The sequence below is a fragment of the Hydra vulgaris genome, chromosome 06 (assembly GCF_038396675.1).
Source record: "Hydra vulgaris chromosome 06, alternate assembly HydraT2T_AEP".
NCBI lineage: Eukaryota > Metazoa > Cnidaria > Hydrozoa > Anthoathecata > Hydridae > Hydra > Hydra vulgaris.
In genome coordinates, this window is record NC_088925.1 from 9228000 (window position 1) to 9255233 (window position 27234).

Consider the following 27234-nt stretch of genomic DNA (forward strand, 5'->3'; position numbering starts at 1 on the left):
AAACAATTACTTTAGATGCCTTTAAAAATTCTTACGGTTTTATCACAAAGTACCGCAGAAGAGCATTTAAAAGGAAGTTTACACTTTCTTTCTTACTGATGTTATTAAACTTGCCTAAAGGTGGCGTTGAACCACGGATCTTTAGTTTATGAAGCAATCACGTTAACTACTGTGCTACGGCTTCAAAATTCAAGAAATAATAATTTTAAAAAATTTAGCATATTTTAATTCATTTATGCAAATGTTGTCAAAAGAAAGAAATTTGTTTATATCAAACATTTTTTAAAATGTAACATTAAACTTAATTATTTAATAAAAAAGAATGAAAATAAACATAAAAGCATTTTCACATTTATTTAACTTTTATTTAACTCGTTTTGTGGTAAATAATAATATATATATAATATTGCAGTTGTTTAAAAAAGTTTTTAAAAAATAAAAAAATAAAGAGAATTTTCAAATTCACATTAAGCTAATGTGTTAAGCATGTTTTTTTTTTAAACAAGGCCTGTTCATATGTGTGTGTGTGTGTATATATATATACATATATATATATATATATATATATATATATATATATATATATATATATATATATATATATATATATATATATATATGTGTGTGTATATATATATATATATATATATATATATATATATATATATATATATATATATATATATATATATATATATACACACACACACATATATATATATATATATATATATATATATATATATATATATATATATATATATATATATATATATATGAATAGTATACACATACACATATATATATATATATATATATATATATATATATATGAATAGTATACAAGAAGAGACTTTTATGGTATAACAAAATCTTTTTTTTGTTGTTTTTGTGGCTATTAAAGTGTTCAAGGGAGTCTATATGATCTTATCACAGAGCACCGCAGAAGAGCATTTAACTAGGAAGTTCACGACTCCATCCTTACAAATGTCACTTATCTGGCCAGAGCTTGCATCAAACCTCAGACCTATTGGTTCTGAGCCAGAATTCTAACCACTGCACCACAGCTTCTTACAACCTTAATTATATCTATTTAGTTACTGCAACATATAAACAACTTCTCAATTTCATCTCAAAGTCAAAACCATTAAATTAATTGTGGAATTACATTGAATTTTTATTTTTTTTATTGTAAGTGACTTTTTATTTTTTTCTTGATTTTGCTTTTTTTTGAATAATCTAATAAGTTCTTTTTTTACATTTTATGTTTCTTTAAAAAAAATATTTTTCAAAATATTTTTATTTTTTCTTATAAGTGTACATACATTGAATTATGTAACTTACGACCTACAAAAAAGTATAGGGTTTACTCAATATACTTTGAACAATCAAAAAATAACAATTCTCTATAAAGAACTTTAAGGGATTAATAGTAAAATCACAAACGCTTCAATTAAAACATTCCATATAAAAACAACTTTGCATTAGATAAAGTAATAATAAATAATTTGCAATAAAGCAAAGAGCTTAATTAGATCTCAAACCTTTGAGACATGTTGTTTTCAAATTTAAGAGAATGATACAAAAAAATGTTTGGGCTAAATTTTTTGATTAAAACAACAGAATAAATGCATGCCTAGAAAAAGTAGCTTTTTTTTTTAGTCAAAGCTTGCCTTCTCTGTTTTGTTGAAGGCCAAATAGTCTTCATAATATACGCCACAATTATAGACTTGATAATTTATTCAAGCGAGTTTTTTTCTTAAGAGTTTTAGTACATGACGTCATTGATTTTTTTGTTTGTTTCCATAATCGATCTTTTAAACAAACAAAAAAATCAACGACATCATGCACAAAAACTTTTAGGAATAAAATGCGCTTTAATAAATTATCACGTCTGTAGATTGAGGCATATATTATGAAAACTATTTGACCTACAACAAAACTGAGAAGGTGAGCTTCAACTAAAAAAAAAAGTTACTTTTTCTTGGCATACATTTATTCTGTTGTTTTAATCAAAAAAATTTAGACTGAACCTTTTTTTTATCATTCTCTTTGATATGAACATATGTCTTGGAGGTTTGGTATCCCTTTAAGTCACAAACTAAAAGAAAAGACAAGAAAATTTGTGGACAGAAATACTAGAAAAAACATAAGAATTAACAGATTACATGAAAATGAAAGACAAATTTAAGAACATAAAGAACTAAAAACTTGAAAAATTTTAAACGAACAGCTTCAACTAGAAAATATAATAATAGTAAGAACACAGAAAAGTTAACAATAATATGGACACCTTAAGAACAGTTATACTTACTGTTAAACTATAAAGAATCTAGGAAAATGATGTTCAGCATCAGGAAAATGAATTTTTACAACAAAGATTTTTTGAATGAGACAAATATAATTCAACCTTAAATGATGATATAAGTGTTGCTTTAGTTGTTGATGAAGTTTTTTTTTGACTTGAGAAAAATTCGATAGTGGAAAACCCAAATCAAGCTAAAGCTATTTAAGATGAAGGGCTTCATCTCCTTTGAAATGAAAAATCCCAAAATTCTGAAAGAATGGGATACTTTTAACTAAATAAAACAAAATTGTTTTTTAAAACAAGTTTCTTCAATTTTTTTCTCAATTAGTTTAATTGTTTTTGACTTCAAAACCATTTCATTAAAAAAAAACCCGTAAACTCAACTAGTTTAAGAATTTTTTTAATGTTGCAGTAACAAATAGAAATAATTAAGAGGCTTATGTCGATGAAAACATTTTAAATTTTTTTAAAACTTCAAAAAAATATTATTTAAATAGAAAAATAATATTAATTAATAACTAAAGCAAATCATACAAAAAACCTGTAAATAGATGACAGCTCATGAGCCTTCATTGGGACCAGTTTGTGAAAGATGTCAACACCAGCAATAGCAGCATCATTGTACTGAAACGGTATTGGTTTGATAAGGTTAACACCCTTTATTTCTTCCATAGAAGAAAGTTCAGGTACTAACATATGATAAACAAAATCGTTATCTTTCTTTGCAGCATCATACCTTTTAAGGATATTTAAGTAAAAAAGAATTTTAAAAATTTCACAAAACTACATGATTTTGTAAAATAACACATGGGTCAAAAGGTCTTAGGCCTAACCACCAGATAACCCCTCTAAAGAAATATCCATAAGTATCCACATAAATATTTATAACAATTTAATTATTTGTTTAGAAATTACAGTGAATAACTGAAAACTTTTTGTTATTCCCAGTTTTGTGATTTATCATTGTGATTTATCATTGTTATTTAATAGGGAAAAATACAGTCAAGCAGAGCAATAGCTCTATTGTTACTACTTTAAAAAGGTCTGAGTGTTTCCAGAACTCTGCTGTATAAATAACAACAAAGTTACAAAGTTAACACACAAAGTTACAAAAGACAGTTTAAACCCTAAAGTTATTATAACGCAAAGTTTTTTATATTATATGCAAACATATGTTTGTGTAAAATACTCAAAACTCTGAAAATGCATGTGAAAAAGTTATTTTCCAAATATAAGTGCTATTTTCCAAATATAAGCGTTTATTCAACTTAAACAAAAACAACTAACTGATTATTCTGATTATTGTTTGGACATGAAAGCAAAAGACAGAGTTTTTGTGTCTGTAAATTGCTATGGGTAAAACATGGACTCACCATTTCACTTGGGAATCAAGTCAAAAGCCAGCAAAGAGTAGCACCTGAAGAAAGCACTCAGAAGCAACTAAATATGCAATTACCTGCCAGATTAATCAGATTCATCAAAAAGAGACTGCAAATCTGAACATGTCTTAAGTTATAGAAATCTGAACATGTCTTAAGTTATTGAAAAAAACACACACACAAATTAGTCTTTGAATTGCTTCTGCAGCCATAGCAAAAAAACAGAAAACCAATATTTATTTGAAGGCAAAAATAAATCTTTCAACAAGAACGACATCTAAAAGCTAGAAAACCGCTTGAATGATTGTATTGCTGCCATTATTGCCAACTAAACTGATACATAAAAAATTTAATAACAAAAAAAAAAACAAAAAAAAAAAAACTGAGACCCATGTGTTCTAATCAGAAAATAAAAATCATTTATAGAAATACCTTCATAATACATAAAACGTTATGCATCCACTAAATAATGATTTTATTTAAAAAAAATTATTTTAATACTCGCTTACTTTTGGTTAACAACATCTGCCATAAATTGCACTGATTCCACAACTTGGATAGGTTGTTTCTATATTAAAAAAATTATTTTTCATTACTATAAATTAATAATATAATATGAAAACTAATTTAAAATATTATACAACAACTCGACTATTATTTGCATGAGAAAAGCTGCCAGAGAACTTACAGAGAGTCTCACAACAAGCATTAAACACGTTCTACTAAAGGATATTAACTTCAAAGTATAAAAATATAAATATAGTGTAAACATAGCAATGCTATAAATATTGTGTAAACATAGCAATGCTATATATATAGTGTAAACATAGCTATAATACAGTTAACTGTTATAAAAAAACTTAATAATGAAAACAAACTTTCATAGATATTAAAATTATAACAGAAAAAGGAGCTTATAAAAAAATTATTTTTACAATCTTCCCTTTTTTGATTACACTTTAGTTTGCATAATGAAACTATTAGTGCAAACTGACACTAGCCATTATTTGCATGTCAAGTCAAATACAACATAAAGTAAAAAATTAGTAAAAAATAAAAAACAAGCTTTTAAATTGATAAAACAAATGATAAAAAGTGGTAAGTCAAATTAAACTTTAAATATAAAACCTTAAGCAACTTGGTAGCTTCCGTGATTTTCTTTAAAGCAGCTTGCAAGTAACAAACCTATACATATTTGATCATTGAAAAAATTCTGATTTTATAACAAAATATATTAAATCCCATTTTGAAACATTAAATAATAACTGAGTTGCTTGGTTTAAATATTAACTTGTCAAATTTCATTAAAACTTTTAAATTAAATTGCTTACCTTTGCACCATACATCTCTTTTTCTGAAGCATCATTTGACATGTAAGTCTATAGTAAGACAAAAAGTTTAATATACATATAGCACATAATAGTGCATAACAAGCCATATAGTACATAATAACCTGTAAAAACTTGTAAACTGTGGGAGTAAATATTTTATCATTATTGTTTTCTTACAATTATTATTTGTGTCATCATTATAATTTTTTGCGTCAAAATTTAGCATTTAAAAACGAAAAAGGAAATAAGTTTACTGAGTTTCAAATGTAATAAACTGACACAAGATAACTTACATAAGCCAGGGCATGATAAGAAAATGATTTTATTTTTAAATGTTTAATCCAACTCTAAATAAAGGTTGCACATAATGTTAAAAACGATTCTTAACATAAGTTAATAATGTAAATAAATTAGAAGCTCTACAAAAAACCTTTCTTGTAGAAGATGCAATCTCTGATGTACCAGGCTTATCCAATAAACTTGCAGCATCATCAAAATACTCAACAACCTAGAATAAAATAGCTATACAATAAGCTTAATATACTTGATTTCATTTCTAATAATAAATAAAAATTAAACATTTTAAATATATAGTTTAAAATGTTTGATGATTAGTAATTATAAATTCATTATAACTTGAGGAAAACATTACAACTTGATAACTTGATTTTTAACCTGTATGCAGACACGTGCAACCAGTAAAGCATTACGATTATCACGTATTGATTTTTCTAAAATGCATTCCAATGCTTGCCCCTACATAATACAAAAAAATTATTCTTGTAATATATATATTAAAATATAAAATACAAAAAATAATTATATTAAAAAAGATAGAATTTTTTATAAGTTATAAATAAATGTTGTCCATAAATAAATATGTACCAGCATGACATTATACTTCATTGTTAGAATATCTTCAGACATATCAGTAAATTCTCCAAGAGAAAAATTTTCCTAAGATTTTTCAAATTATATTTAAGGATTTAAACCAACTTTATTTTACAAAAATAGTTTCCTATCAAAATTGACTTTACAACATTCATATTCAAGCCAAAACAAAGACAGCACCTAAAAACTTATAATATAGAAAGGAAATAACAATGCCTATGATGATGGTGACAATGCCAATGATAATGGTAACAATGTCAATGGTGATGATGATGAAAATGACAACAATGATAATGATGATGATGATGATGATGATGATGATGATGATGATGATGATGATGATGATGATGATGATGATGACAACGATGGTGATGACAATGATGACAATAATGATGATGACAATGATGATGATGACAATGATAATGATGATAACGATGATGATGGTGATGATTTGATGATGGTGACAATGATGGTGACAATGATGATGATATGATATGACACAATGATCATGATGATGATCATGATCATCATCATTGTCATTATAATCATCATCATGCTTCCAAACACTAACGAATTAATATAAAATTCAACTTTAAATTTAAATCTAGTTTTTGAGGTAGATATACGTGGCTACAACTATATTTAAAAGTATAACAGAAATTAATATTTTAAAAACAATTACTTTCAGAAACTGATATGCTCCAGCTGCAGTTTGGAAATGTGTACAAGCAGTTCTTAAGCTCTAAGTAAATACAAATAAAATAGTTAAACTCTAACAGATATTTATATTTTGCACACTTTATGTTTCAACATAAAATGTGCAAAAAATTCTTTTTTTTTTTCACACTCAAATGTGCAAAAAATTCTTTTTTTTTTTCACACTCAACACTCAGTTGATATGTGTACTGAAACCCACTGCAATTCATCAGTGTCAGCAGTCTTCAATGACATTTCATGCAAGGTTAAGTGCACAAAAATATTTGAATATATGTCCAGATATATATGTGTGTTACTTTATACACATTTTACATACAAAATTCATGTTTTTCCTAAAACTGCTTTTTCTAGAATTATTTAAATTGACTTTTAATATTGTTTATGTGTTTTTTATATATATTCATTTTAATCTTTATGCTTTTATTGTCCTGACAATGAAATTAAACTGATCTTATATACTCAGGGTGTTAGCCAGGAAAAAAATTCATACAGCGTTTTACCGAAATTGGGAATTTAGGTGCTGCCAAAAAAAAAAAAAAAAAGGTCATTACATTCTGACATTTAAAAAAGTAGATACAATTTTTTAGAAACAATTAAGTTTCAATAAAAATTTTCTATTTTTGCTGGGTTATTCATAGAAATATTTTTATATTTTATATTTCAGGAATATTTTTATATTTTATAAATGTTTAATTCTAATTATTCAACTTGTTTTATTTTGAGCAATCTTCGTCAGTTTTCATTTTTAAATCGCTTATTTCCTTTGTTTAATATAGTAGAGAGAAAACAAGAACAAAAGACAATTTTTTGCAATTTTTTAAATGAATGAATTAATAAATTTATTCATTGAAACTTTGATCTATTTTAATTGCGTACATCGCTTTTAAATACAGTTTTAAAAGGTTTAAACGATTAGTTACATATATTGTCTTCTGTCATTTTTATTTTCATTTTTAAATTATAAATGCAAAAAAAATGCTAAATAGTATTTAATTTTTAACAAAACATTTTTGACGATTTCCAAGATCCTCTTGTAACTTTTTAACTTGCTAAAACAACTTTTTAATTAACGACAGTCGATAAAAAACACTATACGTTATACGTAGGAATGCCAGAATTTTACGGCTTTTACGAAGGAAAACACTAAAAAAAAATTATTACAGGTTTTTAAAATCCGTAAAATTTTAATTTTCGTAAAATCCAGACGTTGGCAACCCTAATTATATGGAAAGATTTTAAATGTTTCAGTTTTTAAATACATTAACATTTTAAAACTAAAAATTTTAAAATACTTAAAAAATTTTTCTTAACTTTCTTACATAGGTAATCGTATTATTGTTCATCATATTTTATATTACAATTTTTATCATAGATACATTCAAAAGTTAAAAAACTTATTTAAATCGATAGCTTTTAAATGAAAGTTAAATTAAAGTTTCCGAAATTTTAATAACTTTTAATTGAAAAACTTGGTTGGCTCGCCAATTTCCGTCAAATATAATGCTACTTTAATTTAAATACTCGGTGTAGTTAAGGCGATTTACAAATTATTCGAACTTATTTGAAATTAGCATGATTTTATAAGCGTATTATGTCCAAACAAAAGCTGTAGATGTGATTTTTTTTTTTTTTTTTTGCTTCAGGTTTTTTTAATATTTGAAGAAACTTTTCTCTTTTTTATATAATTTTCTAATCCTTTTTACTACCCATAATAATAAATTTAAAGAATAATATTTCGGAGTCTTTAGATAACTTTCGCTCATCGGCGTTAACTAAATTTAGTTAAAAATCTTTTGAAAAAGTGCCTTAATTTTCTATAGATCCTAGTTCTAATCGTTTCTGACCTATATTAGCTTTATATAGTTGTCAAAATACAATATTTCTATCAATTTTTACAAAAAATACAAGAATTCCGAACAAAAAAGAACTTGCAATCAAGAACAAGCACCAATAAACGATCGAAACAGATCAAATTTTTAATGATGTTCATTTTACCTAAAAATCGTGTTTATTTAAATTCTTATTCGAATTTAGACAAGCGATTGGGATTTTAAAAAGATAAAAAAAAAAAAAAAAGAGTCTACAGTCTGAATTTTTTCGCTTCAAACATTTATATTTTATGATAACGCAAAATTTATCATTTTATTTTTTTCGTCTTTTCATGATTCACAGACCTGATCATTTAACGGAAATATGTCATAGTCAACAAAATATCATACAGATGCTATAGTATTTTAAAATGAGGGCATCAACTAAATTTAATCGGCATATTTAAATATCTAGTAAATTAAGTATTTAAGTAAAAAAATATATTTAAATACAAAAACTAATTTTTTTTTTTTTTTTCAATTTACAGATATACATTAAATATCTACGTAAATTTTGTATTTGTAAATTAAAAATAAATAATAATTTTTGTAATTATTGTAAATATTGTTAATAATTAATAATATTATAATATTATTTAATTATGTTCGTTTATGTTTTACGCAAATATAAAATATATAATACGTTTCATTGCATGTTTTATTTTTGATTTTTTTGTTGTTATTTTCGGTTTACTTTACCAGCTAACATATTTTACCGAAATTATTAATAAATTTTTTAATATAAAAACGTTATTAACTTATTTTAAATTATAATATTTATTAATATGCAAATTTTATTTGTAACTTTCCTAACTTAAGATAAACAGCAAGAATGTAAATAAAGATTTTTTGAATAACAAAAATAAATTAATGAAATAATTTATTAAACGTATTGAACAATTTTAACTGGAGAATAACTGACGTCAATTAAAAATTAAAAATAATTTTTTTTTCAACTTTTGAATGAATGATCTTGCTTGTTAATGACGACACGTTTTTTCACATTTAAAAATTTATTTAATTCTTAATTCATTAACTTAATTCATTTCCTTGTCGTGCGTACTAATTGCGTTTTTTACTCGTCTAGCGCAACACTTTAAATCTGAAACTGATTTAATTTTTTTTTTACCATTCAAAAGTTAAAATTCATTAAAAAAAGTAAGACCAAAATTTTAGTTTACTGATGCATTGTTAATTAATATGGCCTCATTTTTCGAGGAAAACCTGAGGCATTTTTTTAATATTTATTTTCCTAATAACCAAAAAACAATACTAAATACTTTATGATGCAATTATTTTAGAATATATCACTGTATATTATAAAAAATATATTTTTCTGATGAAACAACTGATGCATCTGTTAACTAATATGGCATCATTTTTCGAGAAAAACCTCTAATTTTTTAGCTTGCAAAGAAACAAAAAATTTGTTGTATGCTAAGTACTTAATTTAAAACAGAAAGATTTTTCATTTTATAGTAATTTATCATGATATATAGATATATATATATATATATATATATATATATATACAGGCTTGGACGGGAATGGCGTGCGATTACGCGCTTTGTTTGACCACACACAAAAAAAAAAATTTATATAATTTGACCACGGTTGCTTAGATGTTTTTGACAATATGAAGTAAGGTTTTTTTAAAGCAGTTGAGAAATGGGTTAAACAAATATTAACAAAACTAAATTAAAAGGAACATTAAATAAATATAAAAAAAAAAGAATATTAACGAAAAAGATAAAAAAAACTTCAAATAAACTAAAAAAAATCGAACTTGAGGCGATAGTTATTTTAAGTTACGTTTTTACGTTTCAAATAATTAACTTTTATCTTCTGTGATGTTTTATAAAAGTTTCAGAAACACGTTTACAAATCACTTTTAACGACCATTTAATAAATAAACAAGAGTATTATATATATTATTTAATTATATACATATATTTAAATATATATATATATAAATATTTAATAACTAAATCTATTTTAAAGTCTTTTTAAAATAGTAATTTTCAATCGTTTCAAGCAATGATTAGTAAAAAAAAAAAAGCAATTAGAAATAGTTCTTACTAAGCGAATTCTTTCAATTATTACATTATTACAATGCAATGTTATAATTTCATAAACAAAAGAAATTAGGTTATTAAAGCGTTTCGCAGCGAGTGGAAGATTTGTACAGATTAAAAATTAAATATAAGTTTAAGTATTGAAGGTTTTAAAAATGGCATCGGCGGCAAAAATAATTAAATTTAATAAGCCAATATCAAAGAGCTTAAAAACATTTCTGTTGTGGGGGAAAAAGGAATTTATTGGTTACACTGAAGAAAACGGATTAGTTATCAAAATATGGTGTAAGGTTTGCGCAAGAAACAAGTTTGCTATTTTAAGTGATCGTTCAGTTAGAGGAGTAATGGTTGGTTCTTTGCAGGCGTTTATTGAGGGAACTAGTGTGGTAACAAAACATCAGGTAAGATTAAAACTAAAAGCTCATTTGAATTTGCAAATACAGTAAATAATTTCAACTAAGTTTTTACTTACTTTATTCACAAATATTTAGTACAATATTTTTCCCGCGATAATTTATAAATTTGTCTTTATATTAAGTTTTTAATTTTTAAATTTTGATTTTAAAAATAGATTGATCGTCATCTTGAAGGTCGTATCCATAAACTGGCGCTGGAAATCGATAAGAGAAACCCAACTGAAGAAACTGGAATAGGCCACATTATAAATCCAGATAACCAGAACTCTTTATATAATAAGCAAAACATTCGTGAAGCGTATTTTAAGATGATAAAAACAGCATACGAAATGGCTTTAAAACCAAGCATGCCCCATAGTCATTTTGAAGTACTTATCAAATGCCAAAGACTTAATGGTGTGCAACTTGTAGAAGGAAAAGGCCACAATCGAGCAGGTAATTCATTTTTTAAATTAATTTGGTATTATTTAAGAAATTAACAAAGATCAAATTAATTTTCTTTTATATTTAGCACGCCAATATATCTCCTGCATTGCTAATGCCATTAAAGAAAAAATTGCTAAAATTGTTAAAGAGAAAAACTTTTTCTCCATACTTTCTGATGGCTCTCAAGCACGAAAAACAAAGGATGAGAAAGAGTTGGTTCTTGTTCGTGTTGAACGAGATGGCATACCTGCTTATCTTGTAGTATCTTTACTAGAGATGAACAGTTTGGGTGGTGTGAACGCTAATACCATTAAAAAGGCTATTGACAGCATTTTTAATGAATCAGGAAATATTCCTTTAACTGCAGATGCATATAAAAATAAACTTGTCAGCGCTACTTCTGACGGAGCTAGCATTAACTTAGGCATGTATAATGGGGTCTTAACTCAAATGAAAAACAACAGAACATGGCTAGTTAAAATGCACTGCGTGAACCGCCGTTTGGAACTGGCAATTAAAGATAGTGCAAGAAATATTGTTCAATATAGAGATTGTGATCAATTTTATACTACCATATTCCATTTATTTCGCAATTCTGGAAAATTAAAAAGTGAAGTTAAAAAAGCAGCAGAGGCACTAAATATTACATATTACACCTTGCCCAAAATATCAGGAACGCGCTTTGTTAGTCACAGAAGACGAGGATTGACAAGATTGGTACATAACTGGCCTGCAATTATTGTAGGCTTTGACAACGCACTTGTCAATCGCAATACCACAGCAGAAATGCGCGCTAAACTTTTCGGAATCTCCAAACGTTTGCATGACTACCGACTGTTATGCATGTTTTGCGGTTACTTAGACATCTTAGAGAAATTGAGCCCGTTATAATTGGTTTTCGAAAAAAAAACGTTGATGGTGCACGAGGTAAAACCAGCCACAGATCTAACTAAGGATTACTTGATGGAATTAAGTAATGAAACAATAGACGATATACTTGATTCATATTTACTAAAATTTAGAATCAAGTACAAAGATGATACAACTACTCTTGTTTCTTCTTATTTCAAAGATGGCCACGAGTTAAAAAAAACAAATGCAGAATTTGTTGACATTGAGCTTTACGATATGACTAACATTAACTTTGATAGTATTAATGCTGCTATAGAAGTTAGAAAAACTGCAGTCAACATCATTAAACCATTAATAGACGATAGATTTAGTTCGTTGTCAAACACGGTCTTTGAATCAATGAGTTGGTTGGATCCCTAATTTTGGACAGCAGATAATATGTACAGCAATGCTAGCATCTCTTTATTAATAAGGGAATTTAAAATTCCTTTAGAATACGCAGGATTAAAAGTTGAAATGGTTCTCTCTGAATGGAATGCTTTTAAATTATTAATAAACACAGAGTATAAAGAAGTTACAACGGCGCTGCTATGGGAGAAAACTTTTGTTTATTATAGAAAAACTTTCCCAAACCTTCTTCTTCTTGTTGAACTAATAATGTGTATTTTTTGCTCAAACTCGTCTGTGGAACGGATTTTCAGTATACTAACCCTGATACTAAGAGATCGTCGTTTAAAAATGAGCAACCAGACAATGGAAGACGCAATATTGATAACTGGGAATGATCCAAATTTTACCGTAGAAGAACGAGATGATATTTTGAATAGTACCCTCAATATATACCTAAATAAACGCAGGGGGGTTCGCCTTGAATCAATGGAGGGCACTGATGCTGCACTAGAAACAATCGATAGTTCCGACTGTATATATATATATATATATATATATATATATATATATATATATATATATATTTAAAATATACTTTTAAAATATAGTTCACTTTTGCATGTTGGCAATTATATAAGATAATGATATATAACAGTAAGGGTTAAATGTTTTTAATAAAAAATGAACAAAAGTAAAAATTTCCTAATAACAATATAGTAATTGTGCAAATTTAATTTTTGAATGAATTAATTTTTGATCTGTTGCTTGCTATTTATTTAACTTCAAGAAAGCCAAAAATCATAATCAATACTTTTTTAAAAAGTTTTGTTTTCCTTTATATTCTTTCCGAGAATGATAATAAAAATAACGATAACAATAACTTCGTAAAAATTTTATAAAGTTTTAGTTATTTTTCGACTTTAATGTTTATAATATTTTAAAAAACCCATAGTAAATGTAATTAATTTACGCTATTTTTTTATTATATACATATATATATATATATATATATATATATATATATATATATATATATATATATATATATATATATATATATATTTAATCAATAAGTTTATCGTAATTATATTTTTTATTTAAAAGGTCTTATTATCATTATTAAAATTTTTATTTAAAATCATAAAGCACTGTGAAATTTATTAACCTTAAGTAAAAGTTAAATGAATATAAATGCTTAAATTTAAATCAAAATAAAAACTAAAATATTACTAATCACATTAATTAAACCTTTAGGATTTGAATGCGCATAGTTTTTTTTTATACATATACAATAATTATTCGAATACAAGACATAAGCGATTAAGCGCAACTACTATTGCTTTAATTTTGAAAATATTTGTAAAATATTGATTAAAAATTGAATAAAATAAGCCTATACTGCTTTAGTTACGGTAAGAAAAACTATTTTATTTTATTTAAGTTTTAATAAAAGATCAAGTTACAAATACTACACCATTTGTAAATAATTATTGAAAATTGTTATATTTATTTTAAAATTTAGTAACTATAGTAACTATATATTAGTAACTTTAACTTTAGTAGAAACTTATCATTGTTATGTATAACCCTCACAACAGAGCAACTTTTTAATCAAAAAGAAAAAAGAAAAAACTATTATTGTGAAACTTTAAGTTTGTTTTTTTTAACATCTTCGCTTCCAACAAAGCTGCAAGCAGCCACTAATTAAAGTTGGAAGTTACTGAAAGAGAAAAGATGAAGATTTTAGAGCAAGATAACGATTGACAGACGACTTAAAAGATTGCAAATTATATGAGTCAGGAAAACAAGATGAAGGAAGCGAATTCCAAAGAGCTGATGTTCGAGGAAAAAAACTAGACGAATAAGCGTTTTTGGAGCACTTAGGAACAGTCACAGTAAAAAGATGACACTTAATTGAATGACGAGTAACACGAGAATGAATTATAGTAGATGGCACAAGAGACGCTAGCTCTTTAGAGCAGTGCCCATTATAGTATTTGTAGAAAAGAGAAAGAGAAGCAACATTACGACGATATGATAATGGTTAAATGTTGGCTGCAAGAGCAGGTCCAACTATGTTTACAACGCGTTTTTGCACTTTGTCTAAAAGAGAAAGGGCATCATTAGAGGATCCGCCCCAGATATGGCAACAATATTCCTTACAAGGCCGGATTTGAGATTTATAGAAATAGAGAATAGAATCCGAAGTAAGAAAGTGACGAGCTAATTTTGCAACTGATTTAATATATGGTTTCCAAGAAAGATTGGAAGTAAGAGTTAATCCTAGAAGATGAAGAGTAGGTGACTCATCGAGTACATCACCGTTCATAAACATAGAAAGATCTAAATTATTGCGATAACGATTGGCTGAAAAAAATTGAGTTTTATCTGTATTGAAGTTCACCAGCCACTGTGAGCCCCATGCTGTAGCAGAAGTAAGATCCTTTTCAAGCACAAATGCCCCCTCCAAGCAATCAGAGGGTGTTGGTTTTTTATCACAACAAGAATAAATGGTAGTGTCATCAGCAAACAATGCCACCTTAGATGAGAGAATATGTGGAAGATCGTTAATGTAGATTAAAAAGAGTATAGGGTCAAGAATAGAACTTTGAGGAACCCCTGAAGTTACAGAATAAGAAGAAGAGTGTTGTCCATCGAGGACAACTTTTATGCTACGATTGGAAAGGAAGAATTCGATGATCTTAAAGATGTTGTCGGATACACCATAAGAAGAAAGCTTATGGAAAAGACCAGCATGCCAAACTTTATTAAAAGCTTTTGAAATGTCGAGAGCGATGGCCTTAACCTCTCCACCTTTATCTAATGCACGATAAAACCTGTCAGTTATTACTGTTAACAAATCAGCTCTAGAATGAGAAGATCAAAATCGAATATTAATGGTCAGAAAGTAAGTGATTAGATTCAAGATAAGAAATTAAGTGTTTGTTAATTAAAGATTCAAAAACCTTGCTTATGATAGGAAGAAGACTTATGGGATGGTAGTTAGACGAATCGGATCGCTATCCAGAATTTTTGAAGATAGGAATAACAGATGCCGCTTTCCAGCAGGCTGGAAAGCAAGACTCTGATAAGCACTTGTTGAATAGTTTTGAGAGTATAGACGACAGCTCCGGAGAACACTTCTGCAAGACAATAACAGGTATGTTGTCCGGGCCACAAGCTGTAGAAGAGTCTTGGCAGGAAATCACTTTAGATACAGATGCTGGAGTGATATGAATGTCAAGCAATGGATCAACCTGTTTGTTGGCAATATCAGGTAGAAAGCAACTAGTGGAATTAAGAGATGATATTGATGAAAAGTTTTTAGCAAACAATTCAGCTTTGTCTTTAGGTGAGGTGACAAAGTCTGAACCATACAAGAGAGGTGGAATTATAGATTTGCCCTTATTATTGATATTATTAAAGATTCTCCAGAAGTCACAAGAGCCTAATTTTTGAGATGAGATACAAGATTTCATGACCTGAGAATAGCGGGTTATGGCGTTAGACAAAACTTTTTTACAATTGTTTCTAACAGTAATAAACAGACGCCTGTTTCCTGGAGAATTGTTTTGCTGATAAATATGGAAGTAATGGTTTCGATTGGCAATCGCAGCAGCACAGTGTGAAGAAAACCATGGAGGAGAGTGAGGCTTGACCTGGAATCGTCGAGAGGGAATAAAAGATTCCATGCCAGCCTGAAACCACGAAGTTATGTAAGAAGCACATTTGTCGACAGGAAGACGAAAGATTTCTACCCAAGGGCCATCACGAAGAAAATCACGGAAAGAATCCCAGTCAGCTTTACCGTAGTTGTAAGAGGTTTGACCTACAAGCACCTAAGGGTGAATGTGGAGAAACTGAGCACTGACTAGGATCAGAAACAAAATATAAGTCGAGTAGAGAAGGTAAATGGTTCGGGTTGTCTGGAAAGCGAGTTGGAAAGTTGACTATTTGAGTTAGGGATTGAGAAAGGCAAAAGTTGTGGGCTTTAATGCCTGCCGAATCACTGACACTAGAGCCACGCCATTAAGAGTGGTGAGCATTAAAGTCACCAAAAACAACTATATTAGCTGTTGGATAAAGAGAGAGGGCTTGGTCAATATGATCAGAAATAACGTCAAAAAGTGTGCAGTCTTGAGATGAAGGAGAGCAATATAGAACAAAAAGAAAGGCAATAGAGTGAAGTGGTGCTAAACGAAAGCACATAAAAGAATAGTGTGTGGATTCAAACCTAGTTTCACGACAAATGGGTGCATTCTTACAAATGTAAATGCCCAGGCCAAGCATGTGACTATTGGAGTCTTTACGAATTAGAGGAAGATAACCATCAACACTAAGATCACAAGATAAGACAGCTGAACTCAAATTAGTCTCACAAAGAGCAAGTAGGTCTGGTGAACTTTGCAAGAGATAAGACTCAACAGAAGAAAAGTTACTTCGAAGACCACGAATATTAGTGAATGATAGGTTTAGAGAACTTGGTGATGATGATGGTTTTTTGTGTTTTATAGTTTTTGGTACTTTATTCATTTTTAAATTAGATTGAAGAACTTGACTCAAAGCATAGATAGTACTTAGAACACTGTTTAATAGCCCAAGCAATTGTCTCATTATTACTATTAAACCCTAAGCCGTAACAAAGGGCTCCAAATGTGGCCTCCGCAATGCACAACAAAAGTACAAACAGGGACACCATCCATGCGCAACATGGCACTGTTAATACTTTGATATTTTTCAGCTGTTGATGGAATCAGCCTCTCTGAGAGCTACCACAGTGTTCGGGAAACCAGCCGGCCTCAGAACCATAAAACTGAGTTTTAGAGCTGTACCCTCATTAGGAGATAATAGAATGAGTTGCCTAGTCATAAAAACTGAGACACAAGCAAAACCCATGCATTGAGTCAAGAAGATCCAGCATTCAACATCCTAAACTGGAAACAATGTATTAAAAATACATCTGTGCCAGCCTAATAGATAAAGAAGGGGTGCGAGGTTGGACCTGCTCTTGCAGCCAACCTTCAACCATTATCAATAATGTTGCTTCTCTTTCTCTTTTCTATAAATACTATAATGGGCACTGCTCTAAAGAGCTAGCATCTCTTGTGCCATCTACTAAAATTCATTCTTATGTTACTCATCATCCAATTAAGTCTCATCCTTTTACTGTGACTAGTGCTCCAAAAATTTTCTATTCATCTAGTTTTTTTCCTCGAAAATCAGTTCTTTGGAATTTGATTCCTTCATCTTGTTTTCCTGATTCATATAATTTGCAATCTTTTAAGTCATCTGTCAATCGTTATTTTGCTCTTAAAACTTTTTCTCTATTCATCTTTTCTCCCAGTAACCTCCTAGTCTAATAGTGGTTGCTTGCAGCCTTGTTGAAAGTGAAGATGTTTAATATATATACAGGGCTTGTGATGAAGAAAATCGTCAAGCGTGTTATATCGCGCTCGTAAAATTAAAATATGTTTTCATCGAGCGTGATTATGTGCGCTCAAGATAACGTCGGCGAGCGCGATCATGAAAATTGCTGAACGCGATGCTCATAAAAAGCTGTTTTCTTTTTTTATATCTTTTTTTATTTGTTACATAATTCTTTCGTCGAAAAATGTTTGAATTAGTATCACTCATGAAACTACTTCAACGAAGTAGATTTTTATACTTCCAAACTTCTTGTATATTGTCAGATCGCAATTTTATTTTTAACTATTTATGTTATAAAAAAATAATATCAAACAAAAACGCAACTTCTTATTGATTTAAGTATTGAAGTATAATTTAGTGACTTGGTTTTGCTTCGTTGTTTTGATATGTTTATTTTAAAATGTTACGCTGTAAACTTAATTAACGGTTAATGGTTTTTATATTTCTTGATATTTTTTATTCAAATTAATTATTTAATTTTTTTCTAAAATTTCTTTTTTAAATTACGTTTTTTTTATCTTAAAAAAATAACACAAGAATAATTTGAAATAATAATAAATAAGAATAATAACTTTCCATTTAATAAATGTTGACATCATTACTTTGTTTCCTTTTCGAATGTGATAGCGAACATTTTAAACAACAGAATCGTTTTAAATTTGAGTTAAAATAAATAATAGTTAATAAAAAACCTACACTATGAACAAAAACTAATTTTAAAAATTACTCTATTATTAATATTTATTTTTATTATAAACGATGTGTGAAATATTACAAACAATAAATCAAAAAAATATTACTTGATATTTTCACAAGATTAAAAATACTCTGCAGTTTCAATTTTCTTATAATGGTTTTCTAATTTTCTATTCTTATTTTATTTGCGCATTTTTGTATTTACATTGTGTTTCCACGTTCACATTCCATTATTGAAATTAGTAACTATTAACGACTTCAAACTGCTCATTCATTACGTTAGTGCAAAAGAGAACGACGTAGTGCTTTTTATATTTTATATTAGTGCTTTGATAATAGAATATCTTTAATAAAAAATCTTTTTTAAATATTTAATGAAAATAAAATAAATAATCCCGAACTATTGGACGAGCGTTATTTTATATGCTTGTTATAAGCTGAACGAGCGTTGTTTATCGCGCTTAGAACGTTTGAAAATACCGTTTACGGGCGCGTTTTACGAGCGGAGCGCGATCGCGCTCGCTTCATCACAAGCCCTGTATATATATATATATATATATATCTATATATATATATATATATATATATATATATATATATATATATATATATATATATATATATATATATATATATATATTAATAAATACATCTGAAAAATAAATACAGTGAAAAAAGTAAAGTAATCAATATAAAGTCTTAGTGAGACCAAACATTATATTAACTATTTTCATTTGATTTCATCTAGAAAAATTCAAATATTATTAAAAAATACCTCATCAGACAAACGATTTTCATTAGAACCAATATGAGAATTTAGGCCTGCCAAACTATACAAAACACAAGCTTGTTCAAATTTTATATCTTTGTAGGACACTGGTTCAAAGTTGTAAACATCATACCTGAGAAACATCATTAAAGTATATTATAAAAGTCATGAAAAACATCAACAGTAAAACTTCAAAATTATTTTAGATGACAATAATATTCATTTTATTCTAGTTGAGTTTTTTCACTTTTATTTTTTATTACATTTTCTTTTTTATTACAGCTGTGTATAACTTTGTTTAGAAAATTACAAAAAACAAAAAAGAACATTTTAACATAATTTTAAATGAAAAAAGTACCAAATAAAAGTTGTACAAGCAACACCACCTTCTCGCATCGGAAATCTTGCAAGTAGATATTGTAGTTGTACATAATACTTGTGGAGAATATTGCATCCTTGTTTATCATGTGGGATGTTTGAAATACTCTAAACATTTACGAAAGTTTTTTACATTATTTTAAATCATTTTTTAAGAAACAAAACTTAATAATTGAACCTAATACTCTAGTATTAAAAACTATTAAATATGTAATGTATGCAAAGTAAGTTAAAACAAAAATACAATAGAGAAAATGAAAACAAAGTAAACGAAAATTATTTAGGTAATTTTTACCTTTCTTAATTGGGTTATTTGATTTATTTCATTTTGATAGCTGCTTGGATCTTCATGATAAAAATCTTGAATATACTAAAAAGAAATTTATGTTTAAATATAAACAAATGGTTTATTACATGGCCAAAACCATTAAATTAATTGTAAATAAAATGCTTTTTTAAGATCCGCCCCAGATATGGCAACAGTATTCAATACAAGGATAGTTTTGAGATTCATAGAAATAAAGAATCCGGAGTAAGAAAGTGTCAAGCACAATAAAGAGATGCAACCTTAGCAGATGCTAATTTTGCAATCGATTTGATATATGGTTTCCAAGAAAGATTGGAAGTAAGAGTTAATCCTAGAAGATGAAGGGTAGATGATTCATCAAGTACATTACCATTCATAAATATAGGAAGATCTAAATTATTGGGATAACGATTGGCTAAAATTAAAAAGGGTTTTATCTGAAATAAAGTTCACCAGCCACTGTGAGCCCGATGTTGTAGCAGAAGTGAGATTCTTTTCAAGCTCAAATACCCCTTCCAAGCAATCGAGAGTGTTGGCTTCTTATCAAGACAAGAATAAATGGTAGCATAATCAGCAAACAATGTCACCTTAGATATATATATAATAATAATAATAATAATAATAATAATATATTTACTGTAACAACAATGTATACATTGTTGCAGAGCATACTGTGATGCTATAACAGCTGTAAATGTTATAAATTAGTTTTAAAACAATTTACGGACTTAAGAAATAACATAGTTTGGCAAAGAATTCTAGTCTTTAATTATTCTATTGTTGAAAAAGTCATTTCTTGAAAAACACTTAAATTTTTCATGTTCAATTCTTTTACGATGTCCATGTATTTTTTGAACCTTTTCAAGTCCTACTATATCATTGATTAGAGTTGGGTTCCAAACTGGTACTGAATATTCAAGATGATGTCAGGCTTGGATAGGAATAGTGTGCGATCGAGGACTATTGCTGACCACAAAAATGATTTATTTTTTGACAACTTGACCATGACTGTTTAGATGTTTGAATGATTTTTAAATATTTTAGAAATGCGCTGAAAAAAGAAACACTAGCTAAACTTAAACTAGAAAGAAAAAACAATAATGAAAAACGAAAACAATTCCTTACGAAAAAGAAAATATATAAGCACCAAAAAAAAACTCAAAAAACTCAAACTCGAAGCAAAAATTACTTTTTATTACATTTTTAGTTGCATTTAATAATAAATTAAAATAGTTCTATTATTAAAATAAATTATAATATAATAAATAAAGATAAAAAAATTATATTTTGAAACATTTAATTATAGTTACGCAAAACGCTTTTACAAATTACTTTTAATGATTGTTAATGAATGAACAAATTTTATTGAAATCACTAAAAAGTTTTATATATATTATTTTTAAATTGTATAAACATTTATTTTTTCCAACAAAAAATGTTTTTTAAATAGTTTCAAACAAATTATTATATTTAAATTTATCATAAAACATGCCTACATAAATAAAATTTAAACATAACATTTGTTAATTTACACAAAATATGTTTATTTTAAACAATCACTATAATTACTTTTTTTATTTATTCAAAGCCTTTGTGCAAAATAAAAACTTGAGAAAAAATCAGCGATTAATACTGTCATGGTCAAATTGTAAAGAAAAAATATTATAATCGTTGTCAATTACAGCATGCGATCGCACGCCAATGCTGTCCAAGCCTGTGATGTCTCACTAGTGTAAAATATAATGACTTAACTATGTCCGAATTTAAATAAGTAAAAGTTCATTTTATCAAACCCAGTGACCTTTGCACTTTAGCAACTGCTGATTTTACTTGCTTATGCCATTTTAAATCAGCTAATATTTACCTAAGTCTCTTTCTAATTTTGTTTCTTTAATTTCATAATTTCCATCTGTGTCATTACTAGTATACTTGTATGGTATATTTTAAGTACCGGTGTGCATGATTTTACATTTATTGAGTTTCATTCCCCATATATTACACCAGTTTATTACTTTATTAATGTCAGTTTGAAGTTGATTTGCTACTTTTAAAACAATTTCATCATTATCAATAATTGAAATTAATTTGCTGTCATCATCAAATAATTTGCATTAAGAAGTTAATAGGATAGATAAATCATTCATGTATATCATAAAAAGATATGGACCCAGTACAGAGCTTTGTAGCGCTCCACTAAATACTTCAAAGCAAGTAGAAATGTTTTCACCCATAATTACCCTTTGTTATCTACCGATTAAACGGTGTTTGATCCAAGCTAGCAACTTCCCTCAAATGCCATAGGCTGCTAACTTTTTAATTAATAATTTATGTGGGACAAATATAAAATCATATTTGTTCAGATGTTCAATATAATCTTGTGAATTGATCTTTCTAAAAGTTTACAGAGAACTGATGTCAGAGACACAGGTCTATAACTTGAAGTGATATTTGTGTCGCATCTTTTAAATATTGGTGTTATATTAGCATTTTTCCACATAGTAGGTAAGGAAGATAAGTTTAATGATTTTTGAATAAAAGAGAAATTGGGATGATTCAGCACAATTTTTTAGAATGGACTAACCTTTATTTATATTATTGTTTTTTTATTTGTTTATGTACTCTTATTTTGATTAACATATAAATATACCTATTTAAATAAAAAAAAAGAATTGTATAAATATTTTTATTAAGACAAAACAAAAAAAAAAAAGAATAATTTACTATTCTCCTTATATAAAAAAAATCAGTTAAAACTTTTTTTATTTTTGTTTTAGTAAAACAAATTAGCCGGTCACCTCTGATATATATTTAATTAGCAAAGAATTCTCAACATCTTGTGAAAGTTTCTAATACAATACTGAGTTGGCTTGTAATCATTTCACTCCAATTAAAAAGACATTAAACTCTTTAAAAATTAGACCAGCATTAACCATGGGTTAATGCTAGGTTAACGTTTCTTATTAAAAGCAAACAAAATTTAAGATTTAAAATAAGATAAAAACTGCTCATGTCAATGGAAAAACCCTGTTTTGAAATCTAAATAGAAAATGATTTGCAAAAATGTAGCAGACAACATTAAAAAAGTGGCACAAAAATTTAAGCTTTATCTAGTAAAAAGAGCCATCAAGAATCCAAAGCTTCTCTACAGCTACATGAACAATCAACAAGCAATCAAAAATACTATAAAACCATGCTATAAAATACTATAAAACCATACTATATTGACAGCAAGTTGCTGCAATATTTTTCATTTAATATTTCCTGGCCCCACCAAAGTTTATTGTCACCGGCCGCCACTGTATATATATATATATATACACACATACAACCCGTAGATGTTGTCCGAAAGTTTTTTGCATATTTTGTTGACAAAAAGTAAAAATTAAAATGCAAAACGGAATTATTTTTTTTTATTAATTGAGAGTCTGCCTGCCCCAACCAAACCCTCAGTCGATGTAGCAACACTCCCTTGCGGGTCAGGCTAAAAGATAGTAGATGTAGCAGCACTCCCTTGCGGGTCAGGCTATTTGTCAGTCGATGTAGCAGCACTCCCTTGCGAGTCAGGCTATAAGATAGTCGATGTAGCAACACTCCGCGCATGATTTACAGTAAAAAAAAAAAAAAAAAAAAACATTTTGTTTAAAAAATTAAAAATAATAACATTTTATTAAAAAAAATAAAAATAAAAACATTGTTTATATTGTTAAAAACATTCAGAATGTTTTTAAAACATTCTGATCTATTAAATTTGCATTTTTGTGATTTTTTTAAAAAACCATTTATTTGTAATTAAATTAATGGTTTTTACTTTCGTCCAACACGCAAATGTTGGACAAAAGTCAAAAGTAATTAAAAAAGACGTATGTGTTGGCGTAAGAATCACTTTTTTCCTTCCGCTCTTCCCAAAGACAACAAACTATAGATCCATATATATATATATATATACAGATATATATATACATATATATATACATATATATATATATATATATATATATATATATATATACATTTATATGTACATATATATATATACATATATATATACATATATACACATATATATATATACATATTTACATATATATATATATATATATATATATATATATATATATATATATATATATATATATATATATATATATATATATATGTATACATATACATATATATATACATATATATGTATATATGTATATATATGTATATATACATATATATACATAAGTACATATATATATATATATATATATATATATATATATATATATATATATATATATATATATATATATATATATATATATATATATATATATATATATATGTAAATATATATATATATGTAAATATAAATATATGTGTATATGTGCATACAACAGCTGCATACAAACTAAATTTTTTCTGCGTAATATTTCGACGTGCTTAGATAGCGATTCCACGGCTTAACAAAAAACATTTGACGTTTGACAAAAAACACGTAATTTTCATAAACTTTGCTCTGTTATATCTTTTTGTGTGTTTTTTGCATCAGTTAGTGTTTTGTTAAAGAAAAAAAAAGTTTTTAGACCATGAAGGAACATATACAGTAAAAAGATGCTGAATGATTAGTCACACAAATAAGAATTTTTGTAGCACTTAGGGACAGTCACAGTAAAAGGATGAGACCTAATTGAATGATAAGTAATACAAAAATGAATTTTAGCAGATGGCATAAGAGACACTAGCTCCTTAAAACATCACCCTTTATAGTATTTGTAGAAAAGAGTAAGAGAAGCAACACTATGACAATGCGACAATGGTTGGCTACAGCGGCAGGTCTTGGTATTCTATAATTATTTTTATTTTTTATTTCTGTTAATAAACTTGTGTCACCCTCTAATCTGAGGTTTTGTTAATAACATTTCTCTTTTATTTTTGATTTTTTTTTTTTTTTTTCGAAATTTATTTGTCTTTGCAACTTTATTACAATTTTAGTCACATTAAAAGGACGAGACTTAATTGAATGAAAAGTAACACAACAATGAATTTTAGTATATGGTACAAGAGATGCTAGCTCTTTAGAGTAGTGATCATTATAATATTTATAGAAAAGAGGAAGAGAAGCAACATTACAATGATGTGATAATGGTTGGAGGTTGGCTGTAAGGGCAGGTCCAACTATGTTTACAATTCATTTTTGAACCTTGTCTTAAAGAGAAAGGGCATTATTGGAAGATCCGCCCCAGATAGGTAAACAGTATTCCATACTAGGAAGGATTTGAGATTTATAGAGATAAAGAATAAAATCCGGAGTAAGAAAGTGTTGAGCTCGATAAAGAAATGCAACCTTAGCAGATGCTAATTTTGCAATGGATTTGATATACAGTTTCCAAGAAAGATTGGAAGTAAGAGTTAATCCAAGAAGACGAAGGGTAGATGACTCATGGAGTATATTACTGTTAATAAATATAGGAAGATCTAGATTATGGCGATAACGATTAGCTGAAAAAAATTAAGTTTTCTTTGAGTTAAAGTTCACCAGCCACTGTGAGCTTAATGCTGTAGCAGAAGTGAGATCCTTTTTAAGCTCAAATGCACCCTTCAAGCAACCAGAGAGTGTTGCGTTCTTATCAAGGCAGGAATAAATGGTAGTATCAGCTGTAAAATGAGGCGAAATCCATAGTGATGATCAGAAAGTAAGTTATTAGATTCGAAAAGAGAGCATAAGTGTTTGTTAATTAAAGACTCTGTTTGTTAATTAAAAACCCTTTGTTAATTAAAAACCCTTGCTTATAATTAGACCAATTAGAAAGTCATCATTAGCAATTTTCAAAATTAAATCAGACGGTAAAAAACAGTAATTTGATTGGGAACAATTTCACTATTGTGGATAGAAGTAGGGGTAGAGCAAGCATCAGAAGGTAACTACTTTTATAGTTGGAAGTTACTGGTAGAGCCAAGACGAAGTTAATTAAAAACTGCTTGTTAATTAAAAACCCTTGCTTATAATTAGACCAATTAGAAAGTCATCATTAGCAATTTTCAAAATTAAATCAGAAGGTAAAAAACAGTAATTTGATTGGGAACAATTTCACTATTGTGGATAGAAGTAGGGGTAGAGCAAGCATCAGAAGGTCACTACTTTTAAAGTTGGAAGTTACTGGTAGAGCCAAGACGAAGTTTATATAGATAGATAACAATTAACAGACGACTTAAAAAATTGCAAAAAGATGGGTAAGTCCATCATGCCAGACTTTATCGAAAGCCTTTGATATCCAGAGCAGTAGAATTTGCCTAACCACCTCTATGTAATGCTATGTAGTACCATTCTGTAACAGTTAGCAAGTCAGTTCTAAAACAAGATGATCGAAATCCATTTGTTTCTTATGTCATCTGCAAAATAAGCCACATTTAAGCTTTTCAGGATGATCACTAGTTTTGGTTAAAAGTTAATCCATTACTTAGTGACACTAGTGTGATTTAGGAGCGTTTAGTGCCACAGGGTCTGTGTGATTTGTGATTGTGATGTTATTGTTGTGATGTTTTGTGTTGATAGACAACTTGGCTTACCTTCTCGATGGTGTCTATTGTTAAAAATGATTATTAGTTTGTTTCGTTACTGAAACTTACTACTTCTAATCATTCACTAAAAGCCAAGAAATAAGTTTTAAAATAAAAACATTTTTTTATGTTATTTTCATTTTTTTTTATCTTAGGCGTTTTCACATATACAATCTTAAAGAGTAAGTTTCTTATTTTATACTTAGTTAATTTTAAATGTTTTTAATTTAAATATTTTTAAAATGAATTAACAAAATATTTTTAATGCGTTATTGTGTATCTGTGTTTCTAATAATAATATTTTTACATTTTTAGATGCAGTTGTAAGTACTCCAAATTTCAGAAATTCATTTTCTGTAAGTTATTTCCATTAAAAATTAAATTTTAACTTTATTGAAGAATCTTCTGTCTGTTAAATAGGTCATTCTGAATAATTTCGACAGATTTCAATGTTCTTA

General features: G+C 27.6%; 1 protein-coding gene across 1 annotated transcript in view; it reads right to left on the reverse strand.

Moving 5' to 3' along the window:
• Positions 1 to 27234, reverse strand: part of LOC101240185 (uncharacterized) — an 87350-nt gene that overhangs the window by 58583 nt on the left and 1533 nt on the right. Inside the window, exons 2-13 of the mRNA XM_065799159.1 lie at positions 20219 to 20293; positions 19904 to 20031; positions 19552 to 19678; positions 6592 to 6651; positions 5904 to 5975; positions 5694 to 5774; positions 5449 to 5526; positions 5312 to 5365; positions 5019 to 5066; positions 4816 to 4872; positions 4197 to 4255; positions 2850 to 3044 (exon numbers count right to left, since the gene is read on the reverse strand). Coding sequence (XP_065655231.1) covers positions 2850 to 3044; positions 4197 to 4255; positions 4816 to 4872; positions 5019 to 5066; positions 5312 to 5365; positions 5449 to 5526; positions 5694 to 5774; positions 5904 to 5975; positions 6592 to 6651; positions 19552 to 19678; positions 19904 to 20031; positions 20219 to 20293 — 1034 coding nt within the window. The remainder of the gene's footprint in view (positions 1 to 2849; positions 3045 to 4196; positions 4256 to 4815; positions 4873 to 5018; positions 5067 to 5311; positions 5366 to 5448; positions 5527 to 5693; positions 5775 to 5903; positions 5976 to 6591; positions 6652 to 19551; positions 19679 to 19903; positions 20032 to 20218; positions 20294 to 27234) is intronic.